The 15,411-nt window shown below is 37.4% G+C and overlaps 2 protein-coding genes across 4 annotated transcripts in view; both read left to right on the plus strand.

Annotated features, from left to right (window-relative positions):
* IMPA1 (inositol monophosphatase 1) overlaps nucleotides 1-10,228 on the plus strand; it is a 27,391-nt gene extending 17,163 nt beyond the window's left edge. For all 3 annotated transcript variants that reach the window (XM_012810595.2, XM_012810591.2, XM_023517701.1), the window contains 2 exons: nucleotides 8,268-8,419; nucleotides 9,293-10,228. In XM_012810595.2, the coding sequence (XP_012666049.1) occupies nucleotides 8,268-8,419; nucleotides 9,293-9,408 (268 nt within the window). In that variant the 3' untranslated portion in view covers nucleotides 9,409-10,228. The remainder of the gene's footprint in view (nucleotides 1-8,267; nucleotides 8,420-9,292) is intronic.
* LOC100964508 (inositol monophosphatase 1-like) overlaps nucleotides 1-15,411 on the plus strand; it is an 89,960-nt gene that overhangs the window by 17,104 nt on the left and 57,445 nt on the right. The gene's annotated exons all lie outside the window — the stretch shown is intronic.

The raw sequence follows: 15,411 nt of genomic DNA on the forward strand, positions 1-15,411 counted from the left end.
ATTCCCACCAGCAATGTAGAAGTGTTCCCTTTTCTCCACATCCACGCCAGCAACTCTGGTTTTGGGATTTTGTGATATGGGCTAATCTTACTGGAGTTAGGTGATAACTAATCATTAGAGAAATGCAAATGATGACCTATTAATTCATGAATCTAACCCATTCTTGAGGGCCGGGCCCAACTGACCCAATCATCTGTTAAAAGTCCCACCTCAGAACTGCCACATAGCCATAGTGATACTGTCATAAGTGTTATTATGTATTTTGGAGGGGACAAACATTTAAACTATAGCATAAGCCTTTCTTTTTTAATTTTATTTTTAATCTGTAGTTGTATTACATTGTGATCGTTCTACTTTGTGGGACCTACTGATGTTTCCTTTGTACCCCATTCTTTGGTCAATTCTTATTAAACTTCTGTATGGATTTGAAAAAAAGGATATTGTCTATTTTCAGGGTCTAATGTTCAATATAAAGCCAAAGGATTTACTTGATTAATTTTTTTCTCTACTTTCTCTGTCTTATGTTGAAAGTGACACATTAAAGCCTTCTATTAGTAATGTGTTTCTCTGTATTTTTCCTTTCATCCTGAAGCTTTTATTTTATATAGTTAGAAGCGAGGTTATCTTGTATCATTTAACGTTATAAAATATTCTTTGTTTTTTTTTCATGCTTTTTGTGCTTGAAGTGTCCTTCGCAATCAGAATTGCAATTCCTGCTTTCACGTAGACATAGTTCCTATTTGCCGGGTGAATTTGCTTGCTCAGCCTTTTATTTTTAGCCCTTTGAATCTCTGTACTTTAAACTTGTCTCTTACGCACAGCTCTAAATGGAGTTTTGCTTCTTAAGTCAAGTTGATCATCTGTTCTTTTAATAGACAAGTTAGGCCTTTTGATTTATTGATGTGAGCTTTATTTGGTTTCATTTCTTTTGTATTACTCTGTGTCATAATTGTCATGTGTAGTACGTTATAGTTACTGTGTCCATTTGATGTGCCTTCTCTGCTGTTTCTTTCAATTTCTTTTCATGTTTATGATAGGTTAGATTTATTTTAGAGGTTTTTTTATATATTATAACTCTTTACATTACCTTTAATGTTCTTTTCCTATCTTAACTTTTTACTACCTATAATGTTTCCAGAATTTTTTGGCTTTCTCCTATTTCCTGTTTAGCAGTCAATGATTTTACTCTCCTTTTTCCATTTTCTTTTTTTTAATCCAGTTTTGTACATTGCATTGTTTCTTAGGGTTAATTCTATGTATTCTTTAACCCATGCTCCTACCCTTTAATCTAGTTTTCATTTGACCTTATCAAATGCTCAGAGTTCTTTTGCTAAGTGTTCCAGTCACTTTTGGATGGGAGGAAGCTCATTCACCGGTAGATTTCCTCAGGGAGGGCATAGGCACACAGTATTCTCTGAGTTTTATATTCCAGTCCTTTTTTGGTGGCCTTGAGACATGAAGGACAATTTGGTTGGATATAATATCCTTAATGAAAGAAAAGTGTACATTTCTTGAAAATGTTACTTCACTGTTGCCTTTGTATATTCCTAGTATGCTAGTCTAATTTTCTTAGCTTTTATATTATTTCATCTTTTACCTAGAGGTTCTTTTTTTTTTTCTTAATCTTTGGCTAATAGTTGTATAAGAATATATGTAGAATTTCCCATTGTAGATCAATTTTCTGTTTCAGCATATAAATTCATATCTTTTATTTCTGGAAATTTTTCTTGAGATATAATTTTATTATGTATCTATTCATTTATTTATTTCTTGAGATAGAGTCTCACTTCGTCACCCTCGATAGAGTTCTGAGGCTCACAGCAACCTCGGACTCTTAAGCTCAAGTGAGTCTCTTGCTTCAGTCTCCGCAGTAGCTGAGCGCCCAGCTATTTTTAGAGGCAGGGTCTCAGGTCTTGCTCAGGCTGGTCTTGAACTCCTCAGCTCAGGCAATCCACCTGCCTTGGCCTCCCAGAGTGTTAGGATTACGGGCGTGAGCCACTGTACCCGGCAAGATACAATTTTAAATAATAGTATTCTTTTACCATTTTTTCCTCAGAGACACCAGTAGGAATGTTTACCTCCATTGTATCTCCCATCTCTTGTCTCTTTTTACTTCTTTCTTTTATTGTTTTTCCTCATTTCCCTTTATTAGATGTTTTCCCCTTTATGAGATTTTCTCTTGCATACCATTCTTAGGTCCTTTGTAATTTATTCTTCACTTCTGATATAATTTTGTTTCTTTCCCAATTTGTACCTGAAATCTATTATCTTTTTCAACTTTTTAATTTTGGGGGCCCATTTCTGTTCATAGTTCCTATATTTCTGATATAATGATTTTTCCATATATGCATATATTTGAGGGTACTTAATTCAGATTGGACTGATGTTTTAGTTTTCTTCTGTTTCATTATTGGTTTTTAGAGGAGAATTTACAGCAAAAATAAAAACCATTTTTACTAGACATACTTGATGTTTTCCAGTTATTTTGTGTAGATTTAGTGTACTTTTTTTTTTATTAAATGATAGCTGTATACATTAATGCAATCATGGGGTACAGTGTGATGTTTTCATATACAATCTGAAATATTTTCATCGAACTGGTTAACATAGCCTTCATGTCATTTTCTTAGTCATTGTGTTAAGACGTTTATATTCTACTCTTAGAAAGATTCACTTGTACCCTTGTAAGATAAACCATAGAAGTGATCCCTCCAATCACCCTCTCTCCACCCATCCCCCCTCCTTTCCCCCTCCCCATATTCTTAGGCTATAATTAGGTTATAGCTTTCATATGAAAGCCATAAATTAGTTTCATAATAGGGCTGAGTACATTGGATACTTTTTCTTCCATTCTTGTGATACTTTGCTAAGAAGAACATTTTCCAGCTCCATCCATGAAAACATGAAGGACATAAAGTCTCCTTCATGGAGATCTTTCTTTATGGCTACATAGTATTCCATGGTGTACATATACCACAATTTATTGATCCGTTCGTGGATCGATGGGCATTTGGGCTTCTTCCATGACATGGCAATTATGAACTGGGCTGCAATAAACATTCTAATACAAATATCTTTGTTATAATGTGATTTTTGGTCTTCTGGATATATACCTAATAAAGGAATTGTAGGATCAAATGGCAGGTCTATTTTTAGTTCTCTAAGTGTTCTCCAGACATCTTTCCAAAAGGAAGGTATTAGTTTGCATTCCCACCAGCAGTGTAGAAGTGTTCCCTTTTCTCCACATCCACACTAGCATCTCTGGTTTGGGGATTTTGTGATATGGGCTAATCTCACTGGAGTTAGGTGATAATCTCAAAGTAGTTTTGATTTGCATTTCTCTGATGATCAGGGATGGTGAGCATTTTTTCATATATCTGTAAGCCGTGCGCCGATCTTCTTTAGAGAAATTTCTCTTCAAGTCCCTTGCCCACCCTAAGATGAGATCACTTGTTCTCTTCTTGCTAATATGTTTGAGTTCTTTATGGATTCTAGTTATTAAACCTTTGTCAGAGACATAACCTGCAAATATCTTCTCCCATTCTGAGGGCTGTCTGCTTGCTTTACTTACTGTGTTCTTGGCTGTGCAGAAGCTCTTTAGTTTGATCAGGTCCCAGTAGTGTATTTTTGATGTTGCTTTAATTGCCTGGAGTGTCCTCCTCATAAAATGTTTACCCAGGCTGATTTCTTCAAGTGTTTTCCCTACACTTTCTTCTAGTATTTTTGTGGTTTCATGTCTTAAGTTTAAATTTTTAATCCAGTGATAGTCCATCTTAGTTAATGGTGAAAGGTGTGGGTCCAGTTTCAGTCTTCTACAGGTTGCTAACCAGTTCACCCAGCACCATTTGTAGTCTACTTTTTTTAAGTCACTGTTTATTCTGTGAACAGTGTTCCTGGTTTCCGAGCTCCTCGTTTTAGCAGCTCTGCCTTTCCGTGCCATTTCTTCTATGACTATCTCTGAAGGAGTAGTGATGGGTAGGGCTGGCTTGTCTTGTTTCTCATTGTTTCTGCAGGATCCTTACGTTTGCAGTCTTTGTATTTGTTCTTCACTTCTTGGTCTCCCAGAGATACCCCCTCCTTTCTCTTATCTGATTCTCTTCCAGAATCACAGCTTCCCTGAGGAAGCTGGTTAGGGTCTGCATGGTTTTTGCCTGGAATATGAATTGCCAAATCCTGATCTGCGTTCAGTATCTTTGTAGTTGTTGTCTTGTCACTCTTTCTGAGGGTGGTTCTGTGTTCCCTGTGGGTCCTCTCTAGTCCTCTCTGTTCTTTGTCACAAAGTCTTTCTTGCCTCCTCACCCTCACTCTCCGTATCCACAGGCTTGCCGGGCTCCGCTAGAATTCATTTGTGTGTTCACCTTTCCTTCTCCTTATAGGAGTGTCTGAGAGTTCATGTTTTGTGATTCCTGGAAGTGCTGAAGGAATGGGTCCTATGTGTTTTATTTCTCCTCCTTCTTGGTTTTTTTTGTTCCCCAAGGAGTATAACAGGGAGTTTCAAATCAGCATGCCACTATTATGCACCCCAGAATCCTTCTGTAATGACAGTTTCATAAATAAAGAAATTAAAAGCAAATACTTAGCCTTACATTTATCCTTAAGTTTTCAAGAAAAGCTAGAAGTTTGAGGTCCTTAACTTTAATATAGTTGATGCTACATTACATAGCATTTGACTGACCCTTAGTGTAGTTGTTTGTATGAAAAACCATAATAAAAATCTATTATACAACAGATTTTGTGCTTAAATAATAATGAATATTCATTACTTTATTTCACTGTCAACTGTTCCTATCTTTTCCTTTGGAAATATCACTGAATTAAGACTCTCTGAACTGATTAAAGATCATCAAGTAAGTCAGGCTTAATTTATTGATGAGTTAGTTCACTGAGGCTCAGAGGGGTGAACTGGCTGCCTGAGATCACACAGACAGATGGAGATATGACTAGACCCCTTGCTTCGAAATCATTTCTCTTTCTCCAATATTAGACTTCCTTTTAGAAATTAGGACCCTTGAGGTATAATTTGACCTTTGTAAAAACTATGGGCTGTAGACCTTGGTCTATATAGTGATGAGTAAAGAAAGAGAGAGAATTGCTGTTAAGTAGATGTAGACCCTCCCAGAACGATGTCCTTGTGGGAAGAGCAGTAAACTTGCTGCTGCAGTGGCTGTTCAGAAGCAAGGACTTTAGTCCTGAGCAATAAAATGGTTACGTTAGCCATAAAAGAGCTGCAAGTGGTTTACAGCTTTAACCTTTAATTTTGCCACTGGCTGAAGTACCCAACGTTATGGACACCCTGTATAATGTAATGTTTACTTCAAAATTAAAAAAAATAAATCTAGGTAAATATTACCAAGGAGAAGCACTGACTTAGTCATTCCTTTTATCTTTTCAGCTTCATTCAGCTGATTGTTTAGTTTTTAATATGTAGTTTTCAAAACTACATATTAAAAACAAAATGAAACTAAAGAGAGTCATAATCTTAATGAATATCTTAAAGAAATGAAAGCAGTTTAAACTGTTCTGAAGTAGGAAATAACATTTAGGAGACAAAGTGAATCATTGTATAGCCTTTTCCTTCATTTACTTTTTAGGCATTAATTTAGATAAGATGTGCTATGTTATATAATATTTTCTGTCCTCACGGTTTAGAGCAGTGGTTCTTAACCTTCCTAATGCCACAGCCCTTTAATACAGTTCCTGTGGGTTGTGATCCACAGGTTAAGAACTGCTGGTTTAGAGTATAATTTCTAAATACACATAGCTACTTTGTATTAAGGATCTTTTATATGACAGGCACTCTGCTAAGTGCTTTACGTGTATCATTTGTCTTCATATAACAGTGGCCTAAGGTAAGTTGGGATCCCCGTTTGATGACAGGAAAACTAAAACTTAAAGAAGAAACGTCAAACTTACAGTTTTTAAGCTGCTGACTGTGGAAGCAAACTCAAATCTCTGCGACAGCACAGTCTTTTTACTGTCTACCATATTAACTGTGTAGGAGGATCAGACTAAGCAAGGATTCAGAGCACAGAGTGCAGATTCTAAACCAGAGTCTAATTACCTGGTTATGAAGCTGTTTAAATCTTTTTTTAACTTTTACATATACATGTGTTTACTAGGTTTCCACTTTTTGCCTTCACAAAATCAAAAAGGCTTAAAATTTAACGACAATAACAATGTTTAAGATAAGGACTAGAAACGAAGATAAATACATTCAGAAAAGAAATCAGACGATTGCTGCAACAAAGTATTAAGCAATAATAATAATAGTAATGCAAAGAAAGTAACATTCACTTTGTCAAATAAGAGTATGTCTATCATAGAATGCTTTGACTCTGAGGTTCAGTATGGAGTCATCAATTAACTTCTTATTATTTTTTTCCCAAAGTCTCAAAAAATAGACAACTAATATTTATAAATAAGAATATGGTTATTAAGCTTTTTAGTAATTCTTTGATAATATTTGTCACTAAAAGCATGTACTCTTGCTGACTACAAGACCCCTTTCTTGAGAGCCCAGGATGTTATTAGAAGTAAACAGAAGCACTGCTATTAGGTATCAGTGTCTCTGGGGCAGCCGGGATTCTGTCTGAGCAGAACACCGAGAGACTATGTGTGAAAGATCTTGTTACCTGCTTTGTGTAATGTGAGATATGAACAATCGCATATCTTACGTGAAAAGGAGGAATAATACACCTTTCTTAAAAAAATCCAGTAAAATTAATTTGATTTAATTTATTTGAGAAATAAATATCTGTTGGAAATTTGTTGTACTTGCTAGTTCTTTCTTAAATTTATTTAGAAACATAAACAGAATAACATTCCAAATAAGAAACATCATGGCATTCTAAATCCTTTTCTTAAAAAAATTCCCCTGGTCTAGAAGATGTACTTAGTGGCAATATTTTTTCATTTTTATTTTTAGATAGTAAGGAAATCCTACATGAGTCATCACTTTTCCATTATTTAAAAAAATAATAAACTCTGGAAGATTCTCAGTGAGCAGAGCTCACTGCCTTATTTCCAGAGGTTTAAATAGTTACAGTGGAGTTTGTGTAAAAACCATTTGAAAATAACTTGCAGACATATCACCTCTTGCTTGTGAATATGTACTTCAGTGTATTATTTTTAATGAAAGGGACATTCTCTATTTTAACCACAGTACAATTATAAAAATCAAGAGATTAACATTGATATATAACCTAATACACTAAAGATTTTATTCAAATTTGGAAAAAATTTTAGAACAAGATCTAACACATCATTTAGTTGTCATTTTTCATCAGCTTCATTTATTCCAGACCTTCATCTTTCTTTGTATTCTATGACCTTGACATTGTTGAAAAGTATGGGCCAATTATTTTGTAGTATGCTTGTGGCTTTGCATTTGTCTGCTTTCCCACAGTTGTTTTTAGATTATGCATTATTGGCAAGAATGCCCTAGAAGTACCATTCTGTCTTTCTCAGTGAGTCCTATCAGGAGGCACGTGTCTTTTTGTCCCATTATGGGTAATATTAAGCTTGACCACTTGGTAAGGGAATAAATTTTAAAGCTGTCATTTTTTCAGTTGTAATTATTCTGTATTTTGTGGAGGGATACTTTGACACTAAGTAAACGTCAAACTTTGACCCACTAATTTTAGCATTTATTAATGATTTTTGTTCCTGAATCACTTATTACTATAATAGCTATCCAATAGTACCCACATTTTTCTTAACTTGGCATTGACTTGGTCTCGTAGCAAGGAAGAGACACTATGAGAGGGCAAACCTGCAGTCATCTTGCGAGGCAGGCCGAGGTTTATGAAGCGCGCAGGCCTGCTGTGTTACATAGGCACATGTATGATGCAAACCTAGTTGGGAATGAAAAGATCAGGATGTTTCGCATCTCACAAGGAGTGTTTGCCCTGTGATGTGTGTGTGATGTGTGTACGTGAATAAAATAGCATAAGCTGTAGTGCCTGTGATTAGAAAAATAGGAATATACTTAACATGTCATTATAGTAGAGTTATTGCGTTTTCTTCAGTTTTTTTCTCCCCAAGATCATTGTTTTAATTTTTATCTTACTGCTTTGAATGGGTTAGTTTTGTGACTCACGTAGTACATCACGATGATCACCACTGTTCTTTACATTTGTCCTCTACAGTAGTCCAAACTGTCTCAGCCAGTACTCAACCTGAAGTTAATTCTTTGGGGAGTAAAGAGAAAAAACTTTATTGTAAAGGATTATTGTTTTCCAGTTTTACTTTTAAATACTATTTGTTAGGATCCGGAGTGTTGGAACCGCAGCTGTCAACATGTGCCTTGTGGCAACTGGAGGAGCGGATGCATACTTTGAAATGGGAATTCACTGCTGGGATGTTGCCGGAGCTGGAATTATCGTTACTGAAGCTGGGGGCGTGCTGCTGGACATTACAGGTACAGTTATGGACAGCGAAGCTTTTTTCTCTTCACATCTGTTTAGACTTCTTTTCCATATATGGGATTTTCAAAAAATGTTTAGTAATGTTGTACCTCAGCTTTTAAGGCAAAAACAAGCTATGTAATTTTGTACAAAATCCAAACGTACATTAGGAGATAGAAGCAAGAATTAGAGCTAATGGTGATGTGAGACTGATAATGATAAATGGCTCAGGCTTTTGGGATGTGAATAACGGGAATTCCTGAGAGACCACAGAGAGGTCCGTCTGCCTCGTCCCTGAGTCTGAGGCTTGCACCTAGAGCTCTTTGAATGACCATGTGTGAACTTCTTCTGCCATCACCTTCTGCCTTAGACCTAGAGAGGTCAAATACTTACTCTGAGCTGATGATGAAATTTTTAAAGTGAAGGATGAACTCGGGGCTCACAGAATTTATCAGCCTAATAGGAGAAAGGCAGCAAAGTAAGGAGGAAATGAGAAGGGCAGTGGTAGGAATTTACAGTCCACAGATTCTCAAACAGTGACCAGGTAATAAGAGTGTGCAACAGAAATAGAAACAGAAAAGATGACATTTTCTGACTGGTATGACTTGGGATTCCCCCTCTCAACTTGCCAATTAGTATTTACTCAAAAAGAGTGCTTAGAAACTTGTTCATAGACTGCCAAAGGTTAAACCCATTGTACATATGTGATAGAGTAGTTTTTTTAAAACGATGAAGGTATTAAAAACTGGAAGTTTCAAATGAAAGTATTTCAAAACTGAAAGTATCGAAACGTCGTAATTGACCATAATACATACTGGTAGTACTTGTTTGGTATGAATTATTTTTGTACCAGATTTAACTGTTTTCCATGCTTGATTTGCACTTAGGTGGGCCATTTGATTTGATGTCACGAAGAGTAATTGCTGCAAGTACTAGAACATTAGCAGAAAGGATAGCCAAAGAAATCCAGGTCATCCCTTTGCAACGAGACGATGAAGAATAACTACAGCAGCCTTACGTTCACTCACGTTGCTTCTCCCCACACTCGCTGACTCGCCGATGGAGATCTGTGTCAGATGTATGATACGCTTGGTTTAAATTGTCTTTGTCAAGATTAAAAAATTGGAGCATAGTCCATATTTACTAACACTATGTCTGTAAGAAGAGATGTAATATTTGTTTCATTGTTTTAAAAACTTCTGCATGTGAGAAGGTACTTTAGGAAAAAGGCACAGGAAGTACAGTTCATCAGAGAAGGATGACACCAACTGAAAAAGTCACTTAGCAACTTTGCATTTCATAGTACTTGTGGTCCTCTGGAAGTTTGACTTACTATATTTGTATATACACACAGATACTCAGAAGGTTACCTTTTTGGAAAAATACTTCTTTTTAGTTTGAAAAGCCATGTTTATTTAAATTTTTAGGATATAATGAGTACTTCCTAGACCTTAATTTGCCTCTTTGCAGAGAACCTTACTTATTTTATTCCTCAGCGTCTACATAGCACCTCGTGTAGTACCTATGAAACAGAAGGCAATCTACAGACATTGTAAGGATGACTAATTTGCAGGAAACATTTCTTAGTTATAATAGATACATAAAGTAATAAACTCTCACTATTCTGTATTTTTGCTTAAGGTTCTGAAGTAAGAGTAGCTAGTTCTCTTTCTAACATTACACATTTCCTTACTAGATTGCAAGACAGCATTGTCTGGCCAAACCTGGGGCTTTGTGCCTAAAGTCCCCGCCCTTTGGTAGGCCCAGGCAGAAAGATTGCTTGAGGCTAGAAGTTCAAGACCAGCCTGAAAAACATGGTGAGACCCTATCACTACAAAAAATAGAAAATGTAATGCCTGTGGTCACTACTCCAGAGGCTGAATCAGGAGGATCACTTGAGCCTCGGAGTTTGAGGTTGCAGTGAGCTATGATGACATGACACCCGTGCACTCTGACCTGGGCAACAGAGCAAAGCCCTGTCTCAAATACCATTGTTTATCGTTTCTTCAATGAATACATTTTCCAACCACTTTTTCAGTGTGTTTGGATTTGCTTTAAAGTCCCTGGTGTGCAACAGAAAAAAACTGTTTGCAAAAAGCACTCTCCTCAGGTATCTGCTATAATTAGAGTATAACATTTTACTTAATTCAACATTCACCTTTCAAAGATGTTTACCCTAATTTATTCATGCTGGCAAATATACTGTGCTATTGATACTGAACCACTTGTTTTTTTCCAGACTCCTTGTTTAACGTCACTGCTAGGCTAGGTTCTAGTCAGCCTTCACTGCTAGGTTCTAGTCAGGTCTTCAATAGTCTTTGATCTACCAGACTCAAAAAGCAAATTGCACTGGCTATAGGTATTTTTAAAGGATGAATTTATTGTTTAGCCTTGTTCCTTATCATGTGAACTTGACGTGACAATTTAATTTTATTATAAGTTCATGTGAGGCCTGTGTTTGATAAAATGAAAAGTGCTTCTATAAACTTCAAGCAAGGTAGAGAGTTATTGTTGCATACATGTAGTAGAATATTAAGTGTACCTGATGCTAAGGTTTGAAGACTATAATTACTGTATTCAGATGGTTGCATCTGATACTTGTATTATTCTATGATAGGTTGTTTTTTACAATTAAATTTATTTTAATTAAGAAGACAACCATAAATAAAATTTTAAATAAAAAGGGCGATTGGTGTTTGTATTATTAACATGTCTAGTTTAAATGATTTTAAGAGTTTTGTGTTGAGTTGTAAGGATTTGAAGCTTGCAGTTTTTAATTAAATATATTTTCTCAGTTTTTGGCTACAGTTTTTCCAACTCTTTTTTTTTTTTTTTTTTTTTTTTTTTTGAGACAGAGCCTCAAGCTGTCCCCCTGGGCAGAGTGCCGTGGCATTACAGCTCACAGCAACCTCCAACTCCTGGGCTCAAGCGAGTTTCCTGCCTCTGCCTCCCAAGTAGCTGGGACCACAGGCGCCCACCACAACGCCCGGCTATTTTTTGGTTGCAGCCGTCATTGTTGTTTTGGCGGGCCCGGGCTGGGGATTCGAACCCGCCACCTTAGGTGTATGTGGCTGGCGCCTTAGCCCGTTGAGCTATAGGCGCCGAGCCAGTTTTTCCAACTCTTATAAAAATATAAAAAAAAATTTCCTGTAGGTAGCTTTTACATCTTTTTATCCTAAATGCAATTGGATATTATGCTGCTGGAATTTCTTTGGGTACTGAAAAAGGAAGATTGACAAGTGAAGTATCCCAAAAGTCTTTGAATAACAGGACTTCTTAGATTTATGAAGTCTATGTTATAGGCAGGGTATGTTATCTTTCTATAATGTGTGTACACACATATAAAATATATACACTTGAACAGTCCTCTTTTTAAACAAAGTGAGATAGTTCTATTATATGCTTATTTGTGAAGTATTCTTTGGCTTTAATATGAATTACTAGCTATTCCTAGAAATGGTTTACAGTGGTTTCCCTGCAATATATGTCATTATGACTCAGTTGTCTTTAATTTCAGGATCTAATCTAGAGCCTAAGATATCATATCTAAAGAAAGAAAACAAAATGCACATCTCAAATTATTTCCTTTTGTCTCAAGTCCCTATCTTTACCCTGCCTTATTTAGAAAAATAAAATACATACTTATTCATTGTTATCCAATTAATGTGGGTACAGAGTTTGATATTTCAAATAATGCTCAGAATGAAAAATACCATTTTCCAACCCCATTCTATTTCACCTCTGAGTTCCTCTCCCCAAACTCTTAGCAGTTGTTTCATTCTGGTGAACGATGTGCAAGTGCTCTAAATAGTAAAAACTATGAACCATCACTTAGAAATATTTTATAAGATGATAGTGACGGAAGTAATGTGCCATGTTTAGAGTCTGGAACACTCAGTGTTGCTCAGATGACAGTCCTTGCTAAACTGATCTAAAGATTAAGTATAATCCTGGTCGGCTCAGCACCTGTGGCTCAAGTGGCTAAGGCGCCAACCACATACACCTGAGCTGGCAGCCCGGACCTGCCAAACAACAATGACGGCTGCAACCAAAAAATAGCCGGGCGTTGTGGCAGGCACCTGTAGTCCCAGCTACTTGGGAGGTGGAGGCAGGAGAATCGCTTGAGCCCAGGAGTTGCAGGTTGCTGTGAGCTGTGATGCTATAGCACTCTACCCAGGGAGACAGCTTGAGGCTCTGTCTCAAAAAAAAAAAGTATAATCCTGGTCAAAATTCTAATAATATTAGGGAGAGAGAGGTGAAGATTAATAATTTTTTTTTTTTTTTTTTTTTTTTACTCACTAGGAGAGGATTGACAATTTATTTGAAAATGTAGAGAGATAAAAAAAAAAAGCTAAAAGCATCTTAAAGACAGCACGATGGCTCAGGCTTATAATCCTAGCACGCTAGGAGGCCATGGCTAATGTATTGCCTTAACTCAGGAATTGAAGACCAGCCTGAGCAACAGCAATACCCCTGTCTCTACAAAAAATAGGCTTCGTGGCAGGTGTCCATAGTCCCAGCTACGTAGGAGGCTGAGGCAAGAGGATTTCCAGCCCACAAGACTGAGGTTGCTGTGAGCTGTGATTATGCCACGGCACTCTACGGAGGGAAGCAGTAAAACTCTGTCTCCAAAACAACAACAACAACACAAGAAAAGTAAAACCATCTTAGAAGAGCAAAGTTAGAAGATTAGACTAGCAGATGTCAGGACTTGTTGTGAGCTTTGGAATTGGAACAGTAATATTAGAACAAGGCAAAAAAAAACAAACCTGCAAAATAAAAAGGGCGGTGCCTGTGGCTCAAAGGAGAAGGGCGCTTGCCCTATATGCTGGAAGTGGTGGGTTCAAACCCAGACCTGGCCAAAAAAACAGCACAAGCCTAGACAAATAAAATGTCTGGAAACCAACCTAAAATATGGAACTTAGAGTTGATGATAATATGTCACTGCAATGCAGTAAGGCCAGGATCGTCTTTTCCGTAGTGGTGTGGAATCAATTGGATATCCATGTTCTGGGAGGAAAGAAGAATATTGATGTTGTACATATCACACAATGTATAAAAATCAGTTCCAGATAAATTCTAAACCTAACTATGAAAGGTAGAAGAAAGCTTCTGGGAGATACCACATCTTTTTGATCTTGATAGGCAGACTTAGTAATCAACAGAAAAGAAGCACTAACACTAAAAAAGATGATAAATTGTGCTGTATTAAAACTTCTGTCATTAACCCATTAAGAGTAAGTACCTTAAAATAATAAGCCAATTAAAAAGTGCTCAATATCAGACATTTAAGAAATGCAAATTAAAACAATAATTTTATACCATGACATACACCAGAATGGCTAAAGCAAAACTTAAATCCAGCAACAATGAAAACCCAAGGGTTGGTAAGCACGTGAAATGCCTGGCTCTCTCTCCTACACTACTGGCAGGGGTGGACATTGGTATAACAACCTTGGGAAACTCATAAGTATCTACTAAAAAAAAGAAAAAATATATACATTTGCTCTATTACTCGGCAGCTCCACTCCTTGGCACTTACCCACTGTGTTCACATACGGCTACTTTACAATAGCCATTAAGTGGAAAATGAGCTAAAAGTTCATCAGTAACAGAAGGGATTCTTTCTAAAGTGTGCTCTAACCATATAACAAATACTACACCACAATTTTAACATGGCCTACAGCTGCACACGATAGGGTGGATGGTGTTCAGCCTGCTGCACCCTCTCCCTCCGATGGTCCTGATTGATGAAGTCACCAGGCCCTCTCTGCAGTTCTTCCTCCCCACCCCCCAGGTCACTCTGTTTCTAAAGTTCTGCTTTGGAATTGTCCTCTTTGTCTGCTTCTCAGTCCCCTCTGCTGACTTCCTCTGTCGACGATCATGTCATCCTTGTTGGTTTATCTTCTGACGGTCAAGTTAACTCTGGGGAAGCTCACGCATGTCCCGTGACTTCAGCCATCACCTCCACGCTACTGACTCCCAAATCTCGATGCAGTCTGTCTGTCCCTTCTGAATTCTCGCCCCACATCTCCAGCTTCTTCCTGAATGCCCCCTCCTGACTGCCCTCTATCATCAGGTCTCTAACCAAAACAATTTCCTCCGCGTTTCCTGCTATTCTACTGTTTGTTTTCTCCTCTGTCTTTCCAAATTAGCACTTACTATACTGACACACATACTGATGTTTCTTTTTCCCCCGTTCCTACATCCAATTTGTCATAGCCAAGCTTTTCGGGATATGGTCCCACCTAATGTTCCCACTGAAACTCCAGCCAAACTGAAACGGTAGTGCTTTGCTGGACTCCTTGGAGGCTTTTCAGATGCTATTCCTTCCTCCAGTAATGATAGATGAATTTTCTTTAATGATGGTCCTGGTACCTCTAAGTCACAGTGATTCTCTTTTCCCTGAGAGCTGCCCCCAGCAGTAGGGCTGTACCTACTACTGACGTCACCTCTGTGATTCTGGCCCCTGATTAAATCAGCAGAGGACATCTGACCCAAGCAAGAGAAATGAAATCTGCCAGGGAGCTGGGAGTTTTGAACCCCAAAACAGATTGGGAATGATTAGGAATAATTTAGCATGTAACAAAGCACTTTAGGTCCGCACTAGATTTAAAAGTAATGCACTTCACAGGAATGGCCACCCTCAGACTGAGCTGTGTGTTAGCATGCAATCCAACAAGACTACCGTCTAAGAGGAATAGGAATGTGCACATGCAGTATGTTTTAATTTCTAATACATCCTACATAATATGTCATCCTTGTTATTAATAACATTTAGCATTTGTTGAGCCCAGGGTACCATATATTATGCTAAATACTTGATATTCAGGATCATGTTTAATCCTTATGATAACTGCAGGAGGGGACATTATCCTTTATGTACTGAGGGCCAGCCATGTTATTTAATTAGCCCAATTTCCCTGCACAGGGTGATGCTTCAGCTAAGTGGTGAAACTCCTGCAGAGACACAGCTGGAGTTCACTGTGTCCACCACTGCCCGCTG

The sequence above is a fragment of the Otolemur garnettii genome, unplaced genomic scaffold (assembly GCF_000181295.1).
Source record: "Otolemur garnettii isolate 467f Iridium unplaced genomic scaffold, OtoGar3 scaffold00004, whole genome shotgun sequence".
NCBI classification, from domain to species: domain Eukaryota; kingdom Metazoa; phylum Chordata; class Mammalia; order Primates; family Galagidae; genus Otolemur; species Otolemur garnettii.